This window comes from Echiichthys vipera (genome assembly GCF_963691815.1).
Source record: "Echiichthys vipera genome assembly, chromosome: 9".
Taxonomy (NCBI): Eukaryota; Metazoa; Chordata; class Actinopteri; order Perciformes; family Trachinidae; genus Echiichthys; species Echiichthys vipera.
Genome location: NC_139834.1, coordinates 1,512,912 through 1,532,331, shown reverse-complemented (window position 1 = coordinate 1,532,331; position 19,420 = coordinate 1,512,912). Strand labels below are relative to the sequence as shown.

General features: G+C 47.9%; 2 protein-coding genes across 2 annotated transcripts; one reads left to right on the top strand and one right to left on the bottom strand.

Moving 5' to 3' along the window:
* The first annotated feature begins 1,430 nt into the window (after positions 1 to 1,430).
* kiaa2013 (KIAA2013 ortholog) lies at positions 1,431 to 10,644 on the top strand. Its single transcript, XM_083920159.1, has 4 exons — positions 1,431 to 1,967; positions 3,364 to 4,127; positions 5,676 to 6,529; positions 8,522 to 10,644. Exons 1-4 carry the CDS (start codon positions 1,774 to 1,776, stop codon positions 8,570 to 8,572), a joined length of 1,863 nt encoding a protein of 620 aa, XP_083776285.1. The 5' UTR covers positions 1,431 to 1,773; the 3' UTR covers positions 8,573 to 10,644.
* Positions 10,645 to 12,151: 1,507 nt separating this feature from the next.
* Positions 12,152 to 18,333, bottom strand: phc2a (polyhomeotic homolog 2a). Its single transcript, XM_083920274.1, has 7 exons — positions 18,109 to 18,333; positions 16,680 to 16,848; positions 15,576 to 15,654; positions 14,890 to 15,001; positions 14,279 to 14,405; positions 13,375 to 13,609; positions 12,152 to 12,633 (listed from the first exon to the last, which is right to left on the bottom strand). The coding sequence occupies exons 2-7, from the start codon at positions 16,821 to 16,823 to the stop codon at positions 12,482 to 12,484; spliced, it is 849 nt and encodes a 282-aa protein (XP_083776400.1). The 5' UTR covers positions 16,824 to 16,848; positions 18,109 to 18,333; the 3' UTR covers positions 12,152 to 12,481.
* Positions 18,334 to 19,420: the final 1,087 nt, after the last annotated feature.

Here is a 19,420-nt window from a genome sequence, read left to right as displayed (position 1 = left end):
GACCATAATTAAACACTGTTGCTAAAGCTTTCAGTTTAATATTAATTATATTCAACAATTATAATAATTAATGACATTAAACAAGAATTATGAACAAGGTCCAAAACAAACACACACATTAAAAAATGCACAAATGTTGATACGATAAATAAATTAATAAGATAATAACAACAAAAAACAAAAGCACAAAAGTAAAAAACGGACAATAAAAGAATCCTGAGGCATAAAAAGGATGAAATATTAAATAAAGTAATAAAAGCTCTTTCTCTCTCTGCAGCAGAACAACACCAGCAGGTAAAAGGTGGTTTGGTGTTTTCTGTTTGACGTAATGATGTTTTTATTTCACTTATAAAGTGTAAAAAGCATAAAAAGCATAAAAAGCCGTGTGTTAAAGCTTTAACAGTGTCTGATTTCCCCCCTGGTGCTGTGACTGTGGGTGCAGGAGCCGCCCACTTCCACAGAGGAGGAGAAAACACAAAGACAGCTGTTCAGTGTGTGGACGTGAGCTGCTGCACGTCGCCTCTTCTCTCTGCACCCAAAAAACCCTGAGCTGAACTCAAACAAGTGTCCTTTCACTCTTTCATCTTCACGTTTCAGATCCACAGCTGTAAAATGACAGCAGGGGGCTTTAAGCTCCTAAAAGTTGGTCGAAATCCGCCTCTAACGCTTTATTCTTTCAACTTTATTTGAATTTTTAAAATGTACAACAATAGGGCGGATGGACTTTCCTCAAATGAACATGGGTGGACATGAAAACATGAAAGTAGGATAGAAAATCACATAAAAAGGTAGAAATTAAAAACATAAACAAATATAAGTTAAGAAACGGTGATTTGTCTTTATGGCAGATGCATCAAAGGCGGAGTGAAATGTTGGTGCTGAGAAAAACATTTGTACATTATTATATACGTACTGCATACTATGTTTTATTTCTATTGTCTTTTCTGTTTTGTTTTTTTTATTTACTTTTCATCTCATCTCATCTTCAGCCTCTGATCCTGGGTCAGGTCTCGGGGGCAGCAGCTCCAGCAGGGGACCCCAAACTTCCCTTTCCCGGGCCACATTAACCAGCTCTAACTGGGGGATCCTGAGGCGTTCCCAGGCCAGTGTGGAGATCTAATCTCTCCACCTGGTCCTGGGTCTTCCCCGAGGCCTCCTCCCAGCTGGACGTGCCTGGAACACCTCCCTAGGGAGGCGCCCAGGGTTCATCCTTACCAGAATTACTATATAAATATGTATTATATTATTTTATTTCTATTTTATTTTGTTTTTTGTATGTTCTTTATTGTATTGTTAATAAAACGTTATGAATAAGCTTGTTTGTTTTTGTTAATTAAAAATATTCTGAATAAAGTTTTGTAAAAAAAAAAAAAAAAAAAGTCTCTGCGACACTTCCGGGTCGTTTCACTTTCCGGCAGTTGTGACAAACAGGAGTGAACTGCTGCAGAGTTCCCTAGAAACTCACGAGCTGTTTTCACCGGAACAACCTGGAAAACGACGGCTTCACACACACACACACACACTTACACACACACACACACACACGGGCAGCGGGAAACACAACAACCACGATGAGAGCCACAAAAGCGGCGGAGTTCCAACAGTTCCCCCTCTCGGCGCTAGCTACATAAGTTAAGCTAACCTAGCTTAGCCTAGCCTAGCTTAGCCTAGCCGGGAGCTAGCGAAGCCAGTTTGTCAGCTTCACCCTGGAAACAACAACCTCGATGTGACGCAGTTTCAGACTCTTCTCCGAGCTTCCGTCGTTGGGACACTATGTGGCTCCAGCAGAGACTCAAGGGGCTCCCGGGTTTGCTGTCGAGCAGCTGGGCGAGGAGGCTCCTCATCGGGCTGCTGCTCTTCCTCATCTTCTACTGGTACCTGGGAGCGGAGCGCAGGTGGAGGCTCTTCAGCGGCTCGGCCATGCCCGGGGGGGCGGCCGGACAGTGCCTGCTGGCCGAGATCCACAGGTACGTTTATTTACAACAACAACAACAACAACAACAAGGTAATTTAAAGTGCTGTACGTGGAACATTAACAGCACTGTAACCGATCAGGAAGTGCAGTTCTCTGCGTGTCCACCAGGGGCAGGTTCCATAACAGAGCAGTTTCTCATTGACCCCTATGTTTTTAAATGGACTTGTGCTTCATCCCTGAGCACTGGGACACGGGACTTCTCCTCCCTGGAGTTTACGAGCTCCCACCACAAATTGTTCCAGACCATTTAAGTTAAACGTCAACAGAAAACATCAAATACGTTCATAAACATATTGTCCAGCGGTGGATCTCATTGGTCGACATTAGAGCGAAAACATGCTATCAGCTGATCAGGAGCCGTTTATGTAAAAGCTCTGCACATGGATATGAAATCAAACTGGGTTCAAACAAAACATACTGTAATAGTAAATCAGAAGAGTCTGCAAACTAATGTAGCCTATAATATAGATAAACATATTTATGCTGAGAGATTATAGCTTCTATTTTCATGCCAGAATAATCAAAACAAGTTGTGTTAAAGTTGCAGTATCTAATAAAACACTACACGCAGGGAAGTAACGTTTACAGACTCTTCTTTGACGTTTTATTTCACCAACTGTGTCTCCACGGGCGCTGCCATTGTTGTCCCACTTCTCTCGGTGAGGTCGGGGTCCTTTGAGCTCCCCCGAGTTCACGAGTTGGAGGTTCCACTTCGACAAGTCCTGACTCTGGGGACACGGAGCAGACCTGTGCCATGTTTAGTCCTGACTCTGGGGACACAGAGCAGACCTGTCCCATGTTTAGTCCTGACTCTGGGGACACGGAGCAGACCTGTCCCATGTTTAGTCCTGACTCTGGGGACACAGAGCAGACCTGTCCCATGTTTAGTCCTGACTCTGGGGACACAGAGCTGACCTGTCCCATGTTTAGTCCTGACTCTGGGGACACAGAGCAGACCTGTCCCATGTTTAGTCCTGACTCTGGGGACACAGAGCAGACCTGTCCCATGTTTAGTCCTGACTCTGGGGACACAGAGCAGACCTGTCCCATGTTTAGTCCTGACTCTGGGGACACAGAGCAGACCTGTCCCATGTTTAGTCCTGACTCTGGGGACACAGAGCAGACCTGTCCCATGTTTAGTCCTGACTTCTGGGGACAGGGAGCAGACCTGTCCCATGTTTAAGTCCTGACTCTGGGGACACAGAGCAGACCTGTCCCATGTTGAGTCCTGACTCTGGGGACACAGAGCAGACCTGTCCCATGTTTAGTCCTGACTTCTGGGGACAGGGAGCAGACCTGTCCCATGTTTAAGTCCTGACTCTGGGGACACAGAGCAGACCTGTCCCATGTTTAGTCCTGACCGTGTTTCCTGCTTTCTAAACCAACAGGTGGAAGTCTCTCGTCGAGCGAGGGGAGGGAATCTACAGCACGCCTCAGGAGCAGCTGGACACGCCCTTTGTGTCGGGGAACGGCCATATTCTTATTGACATTGACTCTAACAAACTCTGGGTGGCGTCGTCCTCGCAGCCCGGCTCGGCTCCGGTCCACCAGACTGAATACTCGCCCAGAGTCGGTTTCCACGTGGAGGGGAAGCGCTCCGAGGCTCAGGCCACCATGCTGTGGTTCCGTAAAGGAGCCGTGCTGTCCGTCCGCTGCGCCTCACCGGCCGCTCTGCAGTCGGCCCGGGACTGCGTCACCATCAGAGAGGAGTTCATCGCGCACAGGAGCAGACCGAACGTGTACGTGCAGCGAGTCCACATCAACAACCTGTCTGACAAGGCCGCCTCCTTGGAGGTCACCTCTGACAACCCCTCCTTCGGCAGCAAGTTCTCCACCAGCGTGGAGAAAGTAGACGACAGGGAGATAGTGCTCTCCTCTGGCAGGGTGCCCGTGGAGAACAACCGCATGGTGCTGGTGGTGGTGGTCACCAGGAAGCTGAACAGCAGGATCCACGTCCCCGCTAAGTTAGAGCACAAGGACAACATCCTGTCCGTGGTGTGGACTTCGGAGCCCATCGAGCCGTCCAAGCTGGAGGAGACCTTCAGCGCCCTCAGAGAAGGAGCCAAGAAGGAGCTGGGAGAGCTGCTGAGGGCCAGCGTGGATGAGCTGGTGGTGGATCACCAGCAGGCCTGGATGGACCTCTTCATTTCAGGTGAGCACGGGTCATAGCAGCAGCTCACTCTGGGTTTGAATCACAGCTCTAACAGCCGAGGAAGTGTGAATTTGAATGTGTCAGTGTGAAGCTGAACAAAAATAACATTTGACGTTTACAGCGGAGATCAAAATTAGAGAACAAAGTATTAATTCCTGATTTATTCTGAACACTACAACAGAGAGTTTTTCAGATATTTCAGTCAGTTTATTATTATTTTAGGGTCCCTCCTTCTTTTTTCTACGTCCCAACAGGCGCACAGGAAATGACCTCAGAGCCACCGTAGGCCTCGTGCTCGTACACGTGCAAACGTGCTTTACTAAAGCCCACCTCTCCCAAACGGGCCGTGGACGGCAAGCGTGCCGCTCCTAGACGTGGTACGGTTGCACTCACACTGGTCAAAGGAACCAGACTTTAGCCGTGAAACATGCTGGGGCACGGGACGGAGGCACAGTGGGAGTGCGCCCTAAATGGGCTGAACGATACACTGATGTGTGCATACGTCCTAATAAAAGGTTCAAATGTGCCACTGGCTTCATTTACAGCAGGACTGTAAACGTCTTTGATGTGATGGATAAATTGAAGGCACTGATATCGCTGTTGAATCCCTGCACATAGTGAAACGCTGCTGACTGCTGTAAAACTGTAAAAGGAAGCTGTGATGAGATTTTATGGCGGCTCACGCTCGCTCACATGTTCTGTCAGGAGGTCAGTTTGGTTTGAGTCGGTGCGGAGCTGGAAACATGTTGGTGCTCTGTTTCTTGCACCAGTTCTGTTTCCACTGTAGTGATCTAAATGTTCCCCTTCTGCCTCTTGTCTGCTTGTCTCCTTCTTCACTCAGACAACATAAAAAGCCTGTTTCAAAGATTCTGACAGAGCAACAAGTACTGACCTTGCTGAGCTAATTACAGCTGTAGTGAATGAACATAACTGCTGTGATGTATGAGCTATGGACAGTGGCGTGCAGACTTTTTGAAGGGCAGAGGCAAAAAGGAAAAATAGCGTGTCCTCGTCACTGAAGAGGACACTTTAGCACGCGTTAGACTGCCCCACCCTCCTTTGCACGCCTATGGTTATGGAGTCTGAATTCAAGCTTATGAACTCAGATACAAGAAGAAGATACATTAAAGCAGCAACAAGCTGAATAAAGTGGACGGTAACAGCAACAAGGGTATTTTCAGCATCACCCAATGCCTCAGAGCTAGCCCCTGACTTTGTGTTTGTGTTATTTATTAACTCTCAGTGCCACAGTGACCGTGAAAGTTCACCTCCGTCACTACTTGCACTTTGGTGCAGATCACCAAAGTAAAAGCACAACAAAAAGACCAGAACCTACGGCAGACCAGATCTGCCCCGATAGGGATAATACCAGCGAACGGGGTCTGACTGGTGACACAGTTGCGTTAGCGAGTGGACCTTGAGTTTAGATTCTAACGTTTCCAAGGCTCAAGAATAATATCTGACAGACCGTAATCGCTCCTTGCCCTTGGAAATCCACTACATGTCGGGTTTTTCTGAAGTTGTGCTTCTGCTTCTTTGTCCGTCCAGGTGTTGAAATGAGGAAGATCACGGACTCCCACACGCCGTCGAGCCGCACCGTGAACACCACCCTCTACTACATCCTGTCCTCCTCCACGGCTCCCCTGCTGGATCGTAGGCTGAACAGCGAGGAGCGCGTACGTCTCGAGTCCAGCCTCAACTACGCCGACCACTGCTTCAGCGGCCACGCCACCATGCACGCGGAGAACCTGTGGCCCGAGCGGGTGAGCAGCGCGGCTCAGATCCTGCAGCTGGTCACGCTGTGGACTCTGACTCTGCAGAAGAGAGGCTGCAAGGTGCTGGTGGCGGCCGGAGCCCACGGAGCCATGCAGGGCATGGTCCTCAGCTTCGGCGGCCTTCAGTTCACGGAGAACCACCTCCAGTTCCAGGCCGATCCGGACGTACTGCACAACAGCTACGCCCTGAGGGGGATCCACTACAACCAGGACCTCATCAACCTGGCGGTGCTGCTGGACGCGGAGGGGAAACCTTTCCTCCACGTGTCGGTGAAGCCGCAGGAGAAGCCGGTGAAGCTGTACGCCTGCGAGGCCGGCTGCCTCAACGAGCCCGTGGAGCTCACGTCCGAGATCAAGGGTCACATCTTCCCCGTGATGGTGACGCAGCCCATCACGCCGCTCCTCTACATCTCCACAGACCTGCGCCACCTGCAGGACCTCCGCCACACCCTGCACCTCAAAGCCATCCTGGCTCACGAGGAGCACATGGCCAACAGGTACCCGGGCCTGCCCTTCCTCTTCTGGTTCAGCGTGGCCTCGCTCATAACGCTCTTCCACCTTTTCCTCTTCAAGCTCATATACAACGAGTACTGTGGCCCCGGCGCTAAGCCCCTCTTCAGGAGCAAGGTATAAACAGCTGAAATAAAACACGAGCGGGAGCGAAAACAATCTCATCTGCTCCGCTCCTTTGTTTTTTACTCGTGTGTGTGTGGTGGCAAAGATTCTCCCCCTCTCTCTGTCGGTTCTCTGTGGGCTGGTTTTTCAGTTTGGACTCTCTCCTTCTCTGAGTGGACTTCATTTTCCCATTTCATGTGGTACATGTTTGACATAACAGCCTTACACACACACACACCCCCCCCAACACACACACACACAGTTTTTGTTCTGTGTCGATAACGTTGTTCCTCTAAGAGACAGTGAGCAACGACAGATCTGATCTCAGTTCAATGCACCAGTAGAAGCGCAGCCTTCCAGATCACACAAAGTTACAATAAACCCATTGTTTGGTCTATTTCATCGAGTAGGCACCCCCCCCCCACACACACACACACCCCTGCTCAGCTGCACTCGTCCCTGGGGAACCTAAAGCATTTCTCGATTGCAAATTTCCGTCAAATTCAGAGGTTTTACTGTAAACTGCATTAAAACTGTTCTGTCTGAGCTCTGTGAGGGACCGCACCAGTGTTTAAGTGTAACGGGCCGTTTAGGTTCTCAAATATGTGACAGAGGCTTATTTGAGTGAGGGAACCCAGTGGACTTTGTCTCTGCTTTTTATTCTTGTGCTCTATTGTTGTTAAGTGTTCTCTGACGTTTCAGTTGCATCTTAAGCCACGGGTGTCAAAGTGATCCAGTAAAGAGTCGCTGTGGCTGCAGGTTTTCATTCCAACCAAGCAAAAACACACCTGGTCCAACAAATCAACTGTGTGAAGACAGTTCAGGTGATTGAGTAAGTCGAGTCAGGTGTGTTCTTGCCCGGTTGGAATGAAAACCTGCAGCCACAGCGACTCTTTACTGGATCAGTTTGACACCCATGTCTCAAGCAAACGCTGGAGGACACGGGTGATGCAACACATCCCCGCTGTCTGTTTGTTTCACTGATCAGATATGGGTGTCATCAAATGTGTGATCAGGAAGGAAATGGATTGAACATCTCATGTGGACAGAACTGTTGAAATCTCCACTGGGTTCCTCTAACTTACAAATAAGAGCAGCTGTTGATGTTTGAAGTCACCCCCCATCGGAGCTCCTGTAGAATATTAACTTGTGTCAGGTTGACCGTCCCTCTCGCTCCCACTGCACATCTCTTTATTCACCCGTGACCTTTCCTCTGTCTGTGCACACGCACACAGGGAGTGCTGGTGTTGTTTTGGACCTTGTCTGTTTCCCATTAACTGAACCAGGGCAGAGTATGAACACAGCTCCGGCCGTGAGCAGATATTCACTGAATTTGCCCAAAAGTTACAGGATTAGAATCCCAGACTTACCTTTAAAGGTTGAATATGCAGAACGAGCAGAACAGCTCCATCTAGAGTCTCAAGATCATTGTCGCAACAACAAAAAATAACTCCAGCAGTGGGGTTGCCAGGTTGGTCAGACCTGGCCCAGTAGCTCCAGGAGACCGGAGTCTGTTTGAGCCTGTTTGAACCCGTCCCCTCCAGAAAATCACAGCATCAAAACAAGGATTAGAGGAGTTTGACTGACAATTAGCGTTAGCCGTTAGCGTTAGCCGCTCCAGCTAAGTGCAGATGAAAGTGATGTTAGCATCAAGGAGATTCTCATGTGAATCGGCAGCTTATTCACAGACGTCCTGCGGGCTCAACGCTTGTCTCTGATCAGCCTGGACTGTGCTCTCACTCTACCAGAAGTCTTTGTCTACTGTTGCTTTTCCCTCCTCTGCGTTTTGATGTTTTCTATTGAATCACTCAATTAAATTAACAGGAAATCTGTGGGTTGGCTTTGGCTCTTCACTTACTCACCTGTCAAACCGTGCGGTGCCCCGATCACACGTCTCCCATCCTCAGCATGTCTGCTTTTTCCGTTTCTCCCGGGTGGAAGGCGGCGTGGACGGGACGCTGTCACTCTCCCTGCCGTTCTAATCCTCCGCTCTGACTTCACCAGGTCGCCCAAAATAGTGAGGACGGCTGCTGCGACCCCAGGAATGATGCTTGACCTTTAGCAGCATGGCAGATGTTAGCATGGGTGTGCTGGTGCTGAATGACCTCCACTTTTTAACGAACCGACCAAACACATCTGCTGTGCAGCGATCTTCCCCGCAGGTGCAGGTTAAAACCAAACGGATCAAACGATCACTGCCACTGTTGATTCATCTCCTCAATATTTTCCTGATTTATTGATTTGTCTATAAATGTTAGTAAATGCCCGTTAGAAGTTTATATATTTAAATAGTTTTTTGACCAAAACACGAAGATATTCAGTTCTTGCAGCGTAGGGGGCCCCTGCTCCTGGAGGGCCCCTGCTCCTGGAGGGCCCCTGCTCCTGGAGGGCCCCTGCTCCTGCATGTGTTAGACTCAGGTGTGTAAGAGCAGGGAGGAACCTGAAGATGATTAAACCCCCAGACGAGCTCCAGCTGCTGGTGAACGAGCAGAGCCTCAGACTCAGGTGTGTCAGAGCAGAGAGGAACCTGACACCTGCAGATCAGGGCCCCACCCGGGCTAATGCAAGATTTAAAAACAGCAAATATTCACATCTGAGAAACTGACTTTAAACAGTTTTTTGTAACATTTCAACAATATAATTCTGAGATTATTACAAAAAAAGTGAATTTTCTGTCAAACTTCACCGCTCAGCATTGTGAAGCAGCTGAACTCAACATTTTTTCATGTCCGCCCCTGCACGGCCGGACCCCCGAGCACTTCCTTTGGCGCTCGCAAAGCTTCAGGATTTTTTTATTTTCCGCTGAAGCTTTTTTTCTTTAGCCTGTTGTTTGTTTTTGTCTGTATCATCCTGTCCACTCAGCACAGGTCACAGATCCCCCCCCCCCTCCCCGCTCACACATGTTACAATATCACAGACACACGCCTCAAGCTAGCATACGCTACATGACGTTAGCAGTTGCTACCTATGAGTAAGTTAGCCAGCCCACCTCCATGTAGCGTGCACTCCATGCTATTTATTGATGAGAGAAGACACGGGCGCGTTCATAGGAATCTGGTGCACGTGCACTGACGAACACTCGGTGGGAGGGAGGGAGGAGCTCGGTGGTAGAGGGGGAGGGGCGTGAGAGTTCAATTAGCTCAGAGCAGCACAGTGAACGCAGTAAAAGGCAGTTTTTCAAGCCTCTATTATAAAGGACAGACAGGAAATGGGGTGAGAGAGAGAGACATGCAGCAAAGGGCCACAGGTCGGAGTCAAACCTGACACCCTGACAACCTTCAGCCTCTTTACACGAGGCGACCGCTTTAACCGCTGAGCCACCGCCCGCCCCTAAAACATCTTTAACCACTAATGCTGCTGAACATAACATCAAACCTCTGCAGCAGCATGAGAAGAGTCCCTACACACACAACAAAGCAGCAACAGCGTAGTTAGTGAAGCCAGAGTTTATTAAAGAGTGTTTTAAAGACTTACCTACTGGCCCCTGTACCAGCTCCTCTCATAGTAAAGTCCATTACAGTGGAAGGAGCCCATTGGTGCTTTGTTGTGTGTGTAGGGACTCTTCTCATGCTGCTGCAGAGGTTTGCTGTTATTTTCAGCAGCATTAGTGGTTAAAAAAGACCTTTGAATGCCTTCACCGTGCTGCCCCGAGCTAATCACTGTTTGCGACTCCTCCTGGATTTCTCCTTTAATCGTTCACACACAAACAAAAACTGTCTCCATGGATTATTTGATGAGTGCTTTTGCAGAAAAGGATGATTTCACTTTGATAACCAGCGTTTCATGTCGGGGTTATTGTCTGTTCCTCGTGATTCTCAGATTTAAAGAATCTAATCTTATTAAAAAGGCATAAATGTGTGAGCAGCTTTGATTTTGTGGATGCAGATCATTCTCATGAGTGTGTGTATGAGTTACATGTTCTCTGATTCAGCCTGTGTGCGGAGTGTGTCACCTACAGCTTCTTCGTTTCTCTAATCTCTGAACTACTGAGTGTGCCTTAAAGAAGCTCCTTCATCCAGCATCATCAGCAGACGGCTTTGTACTTGAATGAAGTGTGATCATGTAAAATTGAAGTTTAAAAGTGTTTAATTTTGTCTGAAGTTGGGGAGAATAAATCAGTAAATTATTGTGAGAAAATGTTTTTTTTATAACAGCAATGTGTGTGTTTGTAGGTAAAGCACGTGGAGTCTGGGCTTCACCTCTGGAGTAATTAGACTTTACAATGTTCAAACTATCACCGTGCAGAGACACCGCACACTAGCACCGCACAGAGACACCGTACACTATCACCGTACAGAGACACCGTACACTATCACCGTGCAGAGACACCGTACACTATCACCGTACAGAGACACCGTACACTATCACCGTGCAGAGACACCGTACACTATCACCGTGCAGAGACACCGTACACTATCACCGTGCAGAGACACCGTACACTATCACCGTGCAGAGACACCGTACACTATCACCGTGCAGAGACACCGTACACTATCACCCTACAGAGACACCGTACACTATCACCGTACAGTGACACCGCACACTATCACCACACAGTGACACCGTACACTATCACCGTACAGAGACACCGTACACTATCACTGTACAGAGACACCGTACACTATCACCGCACAGTGACACCGCACACTATCACCACACAGTGACACCGTACACTATCACTGTACAGAGACACCGTACACTATCACCGTACACCATCACTGTACAGAGACACCGTACACTATCACCGTACAGAGACTTATCACCGTACAGAGAGACTATCCGTCTGTTCAGTCTGACGTAACACCCTTTCAAAATAAGATTTCCAGGTCCAAACGCTCCGTTGAAACAAAACAGACACGACGTCCGAACATGTGAACAATCAGTATCACATTTTGCCTGTGAATGTTCTCATTCGTCCAGGTCATCGTTATCCTCAAAGCAATTTCAGTCAAAAACAACTGGACTGGTTGTTTGTCTAGGAAGACGTTTCACCTCTCATCCAAGAGGCTTCATCAGTTCGCATCTGACCAGGCTGGGACTGGGGGACAGTATCACATTTTCCAAGTATTTTATTCCGTTGTTATGAACTGATCCGGAGACTTTGTCTTTGTTAAAAACGTCTAGCGTTGTGTTTGTTCTGTCACTCTGCGGTTTCTTACCCAAGCTAGCAGCGGCAGCTCACACTCACAGGCGCTCACACTTCACAGTAGCCTGGCGCAGCAGCTCCAGCTGGGCCGAGGACGTTTAGAGAGGACACCGGTCAAGTCCCTGGAAAAGACGCTGAGTTGGGACGACAAGGTCACAGATCATTTTCTTAAAGGAACAAAGGGAAGAATTTACACATAAATAAACAAACACATTTATGATGGAGGCCGGAAAAATGAGCTTCTCGTCCTTGAAAGACCAGCAGCCGCCACCTAAACACCAATGTGTTCAAACAGACTGAGAGTCCATCTGATTTAGTGTTTCTGGTTGTTCCGTTTATTTATTTTGGATATTTCAAATGTCTTCTTTAGAAACAAACGTTTATTGATCTTTGAAAGGCTGCATTATTATGACATCATCATCATATCAGTTGAAAATGTCTCAAAACAGCAAAATTATCGCTTCTCGCAAGAATTTCTGAGCCAATTTTTCACCCAGCGATATTTGTTATGGTGACAGTGTTAACCTTGAATCTCCCCCTCAGGAACCCAGAGGACAGTAGTTACATTATGAAAACAACGTTCTCAAGGAAACACATCCCGCCTGACGCCATTCTTGTCAAACGATAGCGTGACCTTTTCCTGACGTAGTGGAAAAGTGTAACAGGTGAATCCAACAGTCCCAGCTGATGTCCTCGCACTCAGCAGGCCGAGACACAACGTCCATGAAACCGCCCCTGAGCCCAACGTGTTCGTCCGTTCACAGCAGAGCCCTGTGTGTGTGTGTGTGTGTGCGTGTGTGTCTGAAGGCTGAGATGGGCTAGTCTTTGAGTGTGTTTATCTGGGCAAAGATCTTGAGTGCGGGGCCCAGTTTGATGTTCATGGTTCCCATGAGATGGTCCTCCTTCAGCAGCAGCAGAGCCTGTCCGTCGATCTCCTGAGAGCGGAACTCCTCAGCGATCTCCAGACAACCTGCAGCCACAGAGCACCAACAGTCAGCTCACACACGCTCTGCACAGAAGAGCTCCACGCCTCCTCATACAGTCGCTAACTACGTTCTGGCTAACTACGTTCTACATTTGTAACCAGAAGTCTTTTCACACAGTGGGCATTAAAGAAATCTGCATCTTTATTTCAGGTCCTGTTCAGACGGAGACGATCTAAAGAGGAAACACTAAAGTGGCGTTGTGTTCTCACTTTTTATTCCGCGTTGAGACAAGAGTCTTTGGGGGGAACTCTGCGTGCACACGGTGACACTAAAGTGTGTAAATTGGATGTAGTGTGCACGTCAGGTGTGTAGGTGGAGCTGTGAAGCACTGCCACACAACAGCACCCAGAGCTGGTGCATGCTGGGAAACGACCTTCTCTTTCTCTCCCTAAACTGATTTAAATTATTTTGTTAGTTTGTAATATTAAGAATATAATATAATCATGACGTTGCTGTTCATGACTGACCTCCTGTTTTTGGTTTTGTTCGTTTTTTGTACTCGTACTCGTCCTTCAGGTAATGAGAGTATCTGAATATTGAAATGACTTCAAACGCCCGTGATGATCCAGAACTCAGAAGTCAAAAATAAACTGTTAACTTTAAAAGACAAAGGACCGGTTATAGCACCGGAACTTTTCCTTTCCCACCATTTCTTGTCACTCGTTCACTGCCACCGTCAAAGATGTGATCAGATGTGACCCTGTAAGTGAAGAGGCGGCGCCCACCTGGCAGAAGGGAGATGAACTCGTACACGTCCTCTATGTTCCACTGGCCGGGGTCACTGGGCAGGAAGCTGTGAGGTTGCGTCGCTGACAGAGGGGACGGGGTTCTTTTGTAGCCGGACAAGTCTGAACATTGGCTGGACTCTCCCTGCGCGGGATGGACCGGGTGACCGGGGGACAGAGCAGCACCGGCGGCAGCAGCAGCAGCAGCAGGAGCAGCAGGAGGAGGAGAAGGCTTCTGCACAGATGAAGCAGTCAGAGTCACTTCTATCAAATTTCAAATCACGTGTACGAGTACAAGGCCTACATGGAAATTTAACAACAACAACAATGGCGGTGAAAGGTTCACATTGGTGTGATGCGGAGGTGGAGTGTTTACTGCAGATTTGGTCGATGAAAAGATTCAAAAACAGTCGACAAGACGCACAAAAACTCAGAGGTCTACGGAAAGATCTGGAAACAAAGCCACGCATCGCCATGACGTCATCAATGCGTGTGACGTGTTACGGCGTGACAAGTACCCTAAAGCCTGGGGCGCAGTGCGGAAGGACAGTGTGAGTGCGCTATAAAGAGCCCCGAGAGAGAGAGACACGTCACTGGATACGCAAACTTCAACAACAACAACACACTTTAGTGCTCGTCTTGAACACAACAGACAGAGATTTCTCTGGAGGAGAAGAAGAAGAAAGGTAATTATCCAACATGTTTAGATTCTTATCAACACTGAATGTTAGATGTTAGCCTTTGTAGGAAGCTAACTTTAGCTAGCCTCACCTAGCACAGACGACCTGCAGTTATAATAAATGATCTATTTATGTCTTTACTGGATCCTTAGTGATCCATCACTGTGAGGAATCGCACACGATAACATTATACATATAACGTCAAAGTCTTACTGTGGTCTCACCTTCTTTTTAGACTCTAAACTGTAGTTTTTCAGGCTCCCGTTCAGCGCTCTTTGTTTCTTCATGTTCTCCAGAGTGGTTTTGCGGTTTGGGAAGAGACCCATTCTCTTTGTACATCCCACATTGTAACTACAAAAAAAGAAGTTAACACGGTGAGCTGAAACTTAGTGCAAGTGTCCACAACACAACTTCAGCCTTGTTTAAAGTTGCTGCTCCCCGACAAAAGCCTCGGCGTGTCCGGGTTAGAGCGTGGTGTGTGAGGTGTGTGTGTGTGTGTCTGTGTGTGTGTACGCGCTGGAGCCTCGCAGACGTAGTCCAGATATCTACAGACGATATATGGAAGATGACTCCAATACACAGGCGGAGGGGGGGCTGTAACAACAGGCACTTTACTTTATGACTAGGTGACTGAAGAAACCCTGAAACTTTAACTTGTAAAAACTCTTTTTTATACATTTGAGTGAATGTTTTCTAAATGAGTGATGGTTGTTCGGGCCCAGGGCCTGACCATCAGCGGCCTGCAGCGTACTACCGGAGACGATCCAAGAGCAGGTCCAGTTGCACCCTGCAGTGGAAGAGAAGCGTAAGAGACATGAGTCATTTCCTGTCTTACCGTTTGGCGCACACTGTAGAACAGAACCTCTTGGACCTTTTGAAGACGTAGGCAAAGTCCACCCTGCCACACAGCTCACAGGTCAGCATGGGCTCCTGCTGGGCCTTTAACTCTGAGGGGACACACGGGCGACAGTCAGCCGGACACAGACCCACACCCCGGGCCTCGGTTATAAAACTCTGCGTAGAATCTTTCACAACACTGCGTTTTCGCAAAACCATGAATGCGATTTATAAAACTGAACATCTGAAAATAATAAAAGATGCTCCTGAAAAACACCCACATTTCCTTTGCACCAGCGACTCCCACTTCACACACATTCTCCCCAAACCCGCTCCGCCACGTGCACACTAGTAGCCACGCACCCGTAAAGTGAAATTCTGGCGTAAAATCACCCCAGGGTCTTTTTCGGCAAATGCAGCAAACCTCTGCAGCAGCATGAGAAGAGTCGCTACACACAACAAAGCACCAATGGGCTCCTTCCACTGTAATGGACTTTACTATGAGAGGAGCTGGTACAGGGGCCAGTAGGTAAGTCTTTAAAACACTCTTTAATAAACTCTGGCTTCTCTAACTACGCTGTTGCTGTTCTTAGAACCACTGCTCCTGAGTTTAAAATTGCGCCAACAAGTATTTAAATGAAGCCGTGAAACTGGTCTGGGACCTTTAAGTGGACGGAGCTTTACCCTTTGGTGAGTGGCCGTCCATCTTTGAGTCTGCAGTGTGTCTCCTCAGGCTCTCAATGGAGAAAGATGGACGTTCGACCTATAGAGAGAAAACACAAACCGCTGATGTCGCTGCAAAACACTGGAATGAATCACAGAACACAGTGTACGAACACGCTCTGGTGTGTGAGTTGAATCACTGAGAATGGGAAATGATCAGATGATGGATCGTTATTTATTAGTATTATATTTGATGGTGATGGAGACAGAGGAGTGGACCTATGTGAATGTTCAGAGACAACACAATCAAACAGGTATGAAAACTCACGTGGCAGATAAAAAAAACTAAATCCAGACAGTTTGTTATGAGCTGTGTTTTTGTCTGTTTACACTGCAGTCGTCTAATGATGCGTTCATGTTTTGGGACAGTTCACTTCTCAGTACTTTATGTCCCGCTGTTCCTCCGTACCGTGCCCGAGCACGTTAAAGTCTGGTTCCTTTGACCAGTGTGAGTGCAACCGTACCACGTCTAGGAGCGGCACGCTTGCCGTCCACGGCCCGTTTGGGAGAGGTGGGCTTTAGTAAAGCACGTTTGCACATGTACGAGCACGAGCGTGTGCACGTGTACGAGCACGAGGCCTACGGCGGTTCTGAGGTCATTTCCTGTGCGCCTGTTGGGACGTAGAAAAAAGAAGGAGGGACCATGCGCGGACATTTCAAACAATGGCGGTGAAAGGTTCACGTTGGTGTGATGCGGAGGTGGAGTGTTTACTGCAGATTTGGTCGATGAAAAGATTCAAAAACAGTCGACAAGACGCACAAAAACTCTGAGGTCTACGGAAAGATCTGGAAACAAAGCCACGCATCGCCATGACGTCATCAATGCGTGTGACGTGTTACGGCGTGATGACGTATAGGCAGCAAGAAGCATTCTCCGAGGCCCAGGTAGTGTGAGTACAAACGGGCCTGGAGGGGGGGACAAGGACCCTAAAGCACGGGGCACGGGACGGAGGCACAGTGGGAGGGCGCCCTAACCCACTAATCGTCCCTGTCACTAATGATCATATTCTGCGTCTGTGTGTTTGTGACGTCACAGACACGCGCACGCAGAGCTCCGGTACTCACGGGGAAAGGCTCAGCTCCCTCCTGGATGACGAAGCCTTCGATCAGATGGGTGAGGATGTGGGACTCGATTAAGGCCTGGGCTGGTTTGCTCTCTCCATTGTGTTGGCTGCTGTTGCTGTTAGTGTTCCCATTCCCAGAGGTCATGACTGGAGCACAGGCCGCCCCTCACCTGTCAACACAAGCAGCACGGCAAACTCAACAACGGGCCGCGCACACCAACAACAGCTGCTACTCACATACACAGTGAATACAACGTTCAGATCAATTGAACAGGGAAGTTTAATGTTGTCCAATGTTTGAGCAGAAGGACGCACTGTTGCTTGACATAAGTGGTGACCCCTAGTTGAATCTGATTGGTCACGTCTTGCCTGCAGTTGAATCAGTTCTGGGTTTTTTTGCTGATGAAAAACGTTCTGATCCGGTGGCGAGCCGTGGACAGGAAGCAGCGGGGAACACAGGACCTTTTGGGGGGAAAAGTGGGGAACACAGGATCCAGGGAACATAGGACCTTTGTTCAAAATAAGGGTCCTATGTTCCCCGGTCACAAACAAAGCGGGGACATAGGACCCGGGGAACACGGGACTCGGGGAACACGGGACTCGAGGAACACAGGACTCGGGGAACACAGGACTCTGGGGAACATAGGACCTGAGGAACATAGGACCAGGGGAACATAGGACTCTGGGAACACGGGACTCGAGGAACACAGGACCTGGGGAACATAGGACCTGGGTCTGCTGTTTCCTGGTCACAAACAAAGCGGGGAACATAGGTACTCTCCTGATTGACAGCATGCCAGGGTGAATTAGAGGTCTTGAAAAAGAAGAGTGAACACTGCAAATATTGACTCTGCATAAATTTCATGTAGTGGTCAATAAAAGCCTTTGACACACATAAAGGTTTGTAATTTTACTTCAGTTAACAGTGTTAAAACCTGACAAAAACACCTGAAAACACTTTATGAAAACAAACACTTCATTCAGTCTTTTTTAAAACATTTAACCGCTGCTGAACACGAGGATTCAGGTGTTTTTTAAGTGTTTTTATGCGATAAAAGCAAGAAAACCACATAATAACGGCACTAGCGTTAACGTTACAATGACTTTAATACGTAACTGTGATTATTAAAGTATAAAAAACTGATTTATTACCCGCCAGTGTAAAGTTAACTCTCTAAATAGTGTATTTTAAGTAAATAGTGAAAGAATAATGAAATAAAAGGAATAAAAAGCCGTTACTGGTGACCGTTGAAACTTGGTTGCCTTAGTTACCGTTGCTGTAAAGTTCAAGCTAACGTTAGCTTTGTTTAAATCAGTTTAGCCCACAGCCGTGCTACTTTAACACGGGTTAAAGTGTGAATTAACTCACTTCACACCCTTTAACCACATGTTTTATTAAAAATAAGGAAACTTGGGTGCAGTTAGCTTACGTCCACAGTCCGAAACCCCCTCCGGGAGTTAGGAAACAGGCGCTCCGCTCGGTAACAATGGTGAGGAACCGCTCTTTGTTCCGCCGCTCCGCGGTCATTCACGCTCCGCGGAGCCGGGCAGACTTCACCGGGACACGGACAGACGCGTCCACACGAGCCGCGGGCCACGGTTCTCACGCACTCACGCGGTTCTCATCAGATTCAGACCCGCACGGTTTCCACTTTCTCCCGATTCAGCAACACAACACAACAGCGCGTGTGCTCACGGACGAAGCGCGAGAGCTGCACGTGAAGCACTTCCGGCAGACGCCTTCAAAATAAAGCCGTGAACCCGGGATAGCCCTGCATCTTCATTCATAATTATTTACTCTATTGTTTGGAAGTGCTCATTGTTAAAGGTGATTTGTAACTTTAGAAACAGTTTGACTAAAAAAGATCCACTTAAAAAAAAACAATAGAGTTTCTTAGGACTAGCCTGCACAGAGACAGGAAGTGTCCTCTAGGAGCCAAAACATGTGCTAGAGTCACCCCTGTGAGAGAAAACTTGTGTTAGTGTCCTTTAGGAGCCAAAACGTGTGTTAAAGTGTCATCTAGGAGCATAAACGTGTGCTAAAGTGTCCTCTAGGAGCATAAACGTGTGTTAAAGTGTCCTCTAGGAGCATAAACGTGTGTTAAAGTGTCCTCTGGGAGCTGAAACGTGTGTTAAAGTGTCCTCAAAGAGCCAAATCATGTGCTAAAGGAGCCCAAACGTGTGCTAAAGTGTCCTCTAGGAGCCAAATGTGTGCTAAAGTGTAGGAGCAAAAACACGCTCACAGGTCGAAATAAGAGCAAACCTCTGCAGCAGCATGAGAAGAGTCCCTACACACACAACAAAGCACCAATGGGCTCCTTCCACTGTAATGGACTTTACTATGAGAGGAGCTGGTACAGGGGCCAGTAGGTAAGTCTTTAAAACACTCTTTAATAAACTCTGGCTTCACCAACTACGCTGTTGCTGCTTTGTTGTGTGTGTAGGGACTCTTCTCATGCTGCTGCAGAGGTTTGCTGTTATTTTCAGCAGCATTAGTGGTTAAAAAAGACCTTTGAATGCCTTCACCGTGCTGCCCCAAGCTAACCACTGTTAGCCACATTCGACTGTTAGCCACTGAGCGAACTTGCCCAAAAAGATCCTGGGATGATTTCACGCTGGAATTTCACTTTAACTGAAAAAACCACAAAGACGACTCATCAAACGTTGAATATTTAACCTCATGAAACCTAAAAAAAGGATGGAAACGATCCATGTCTGAAAGAACCGGATCGCCTGCAGTTA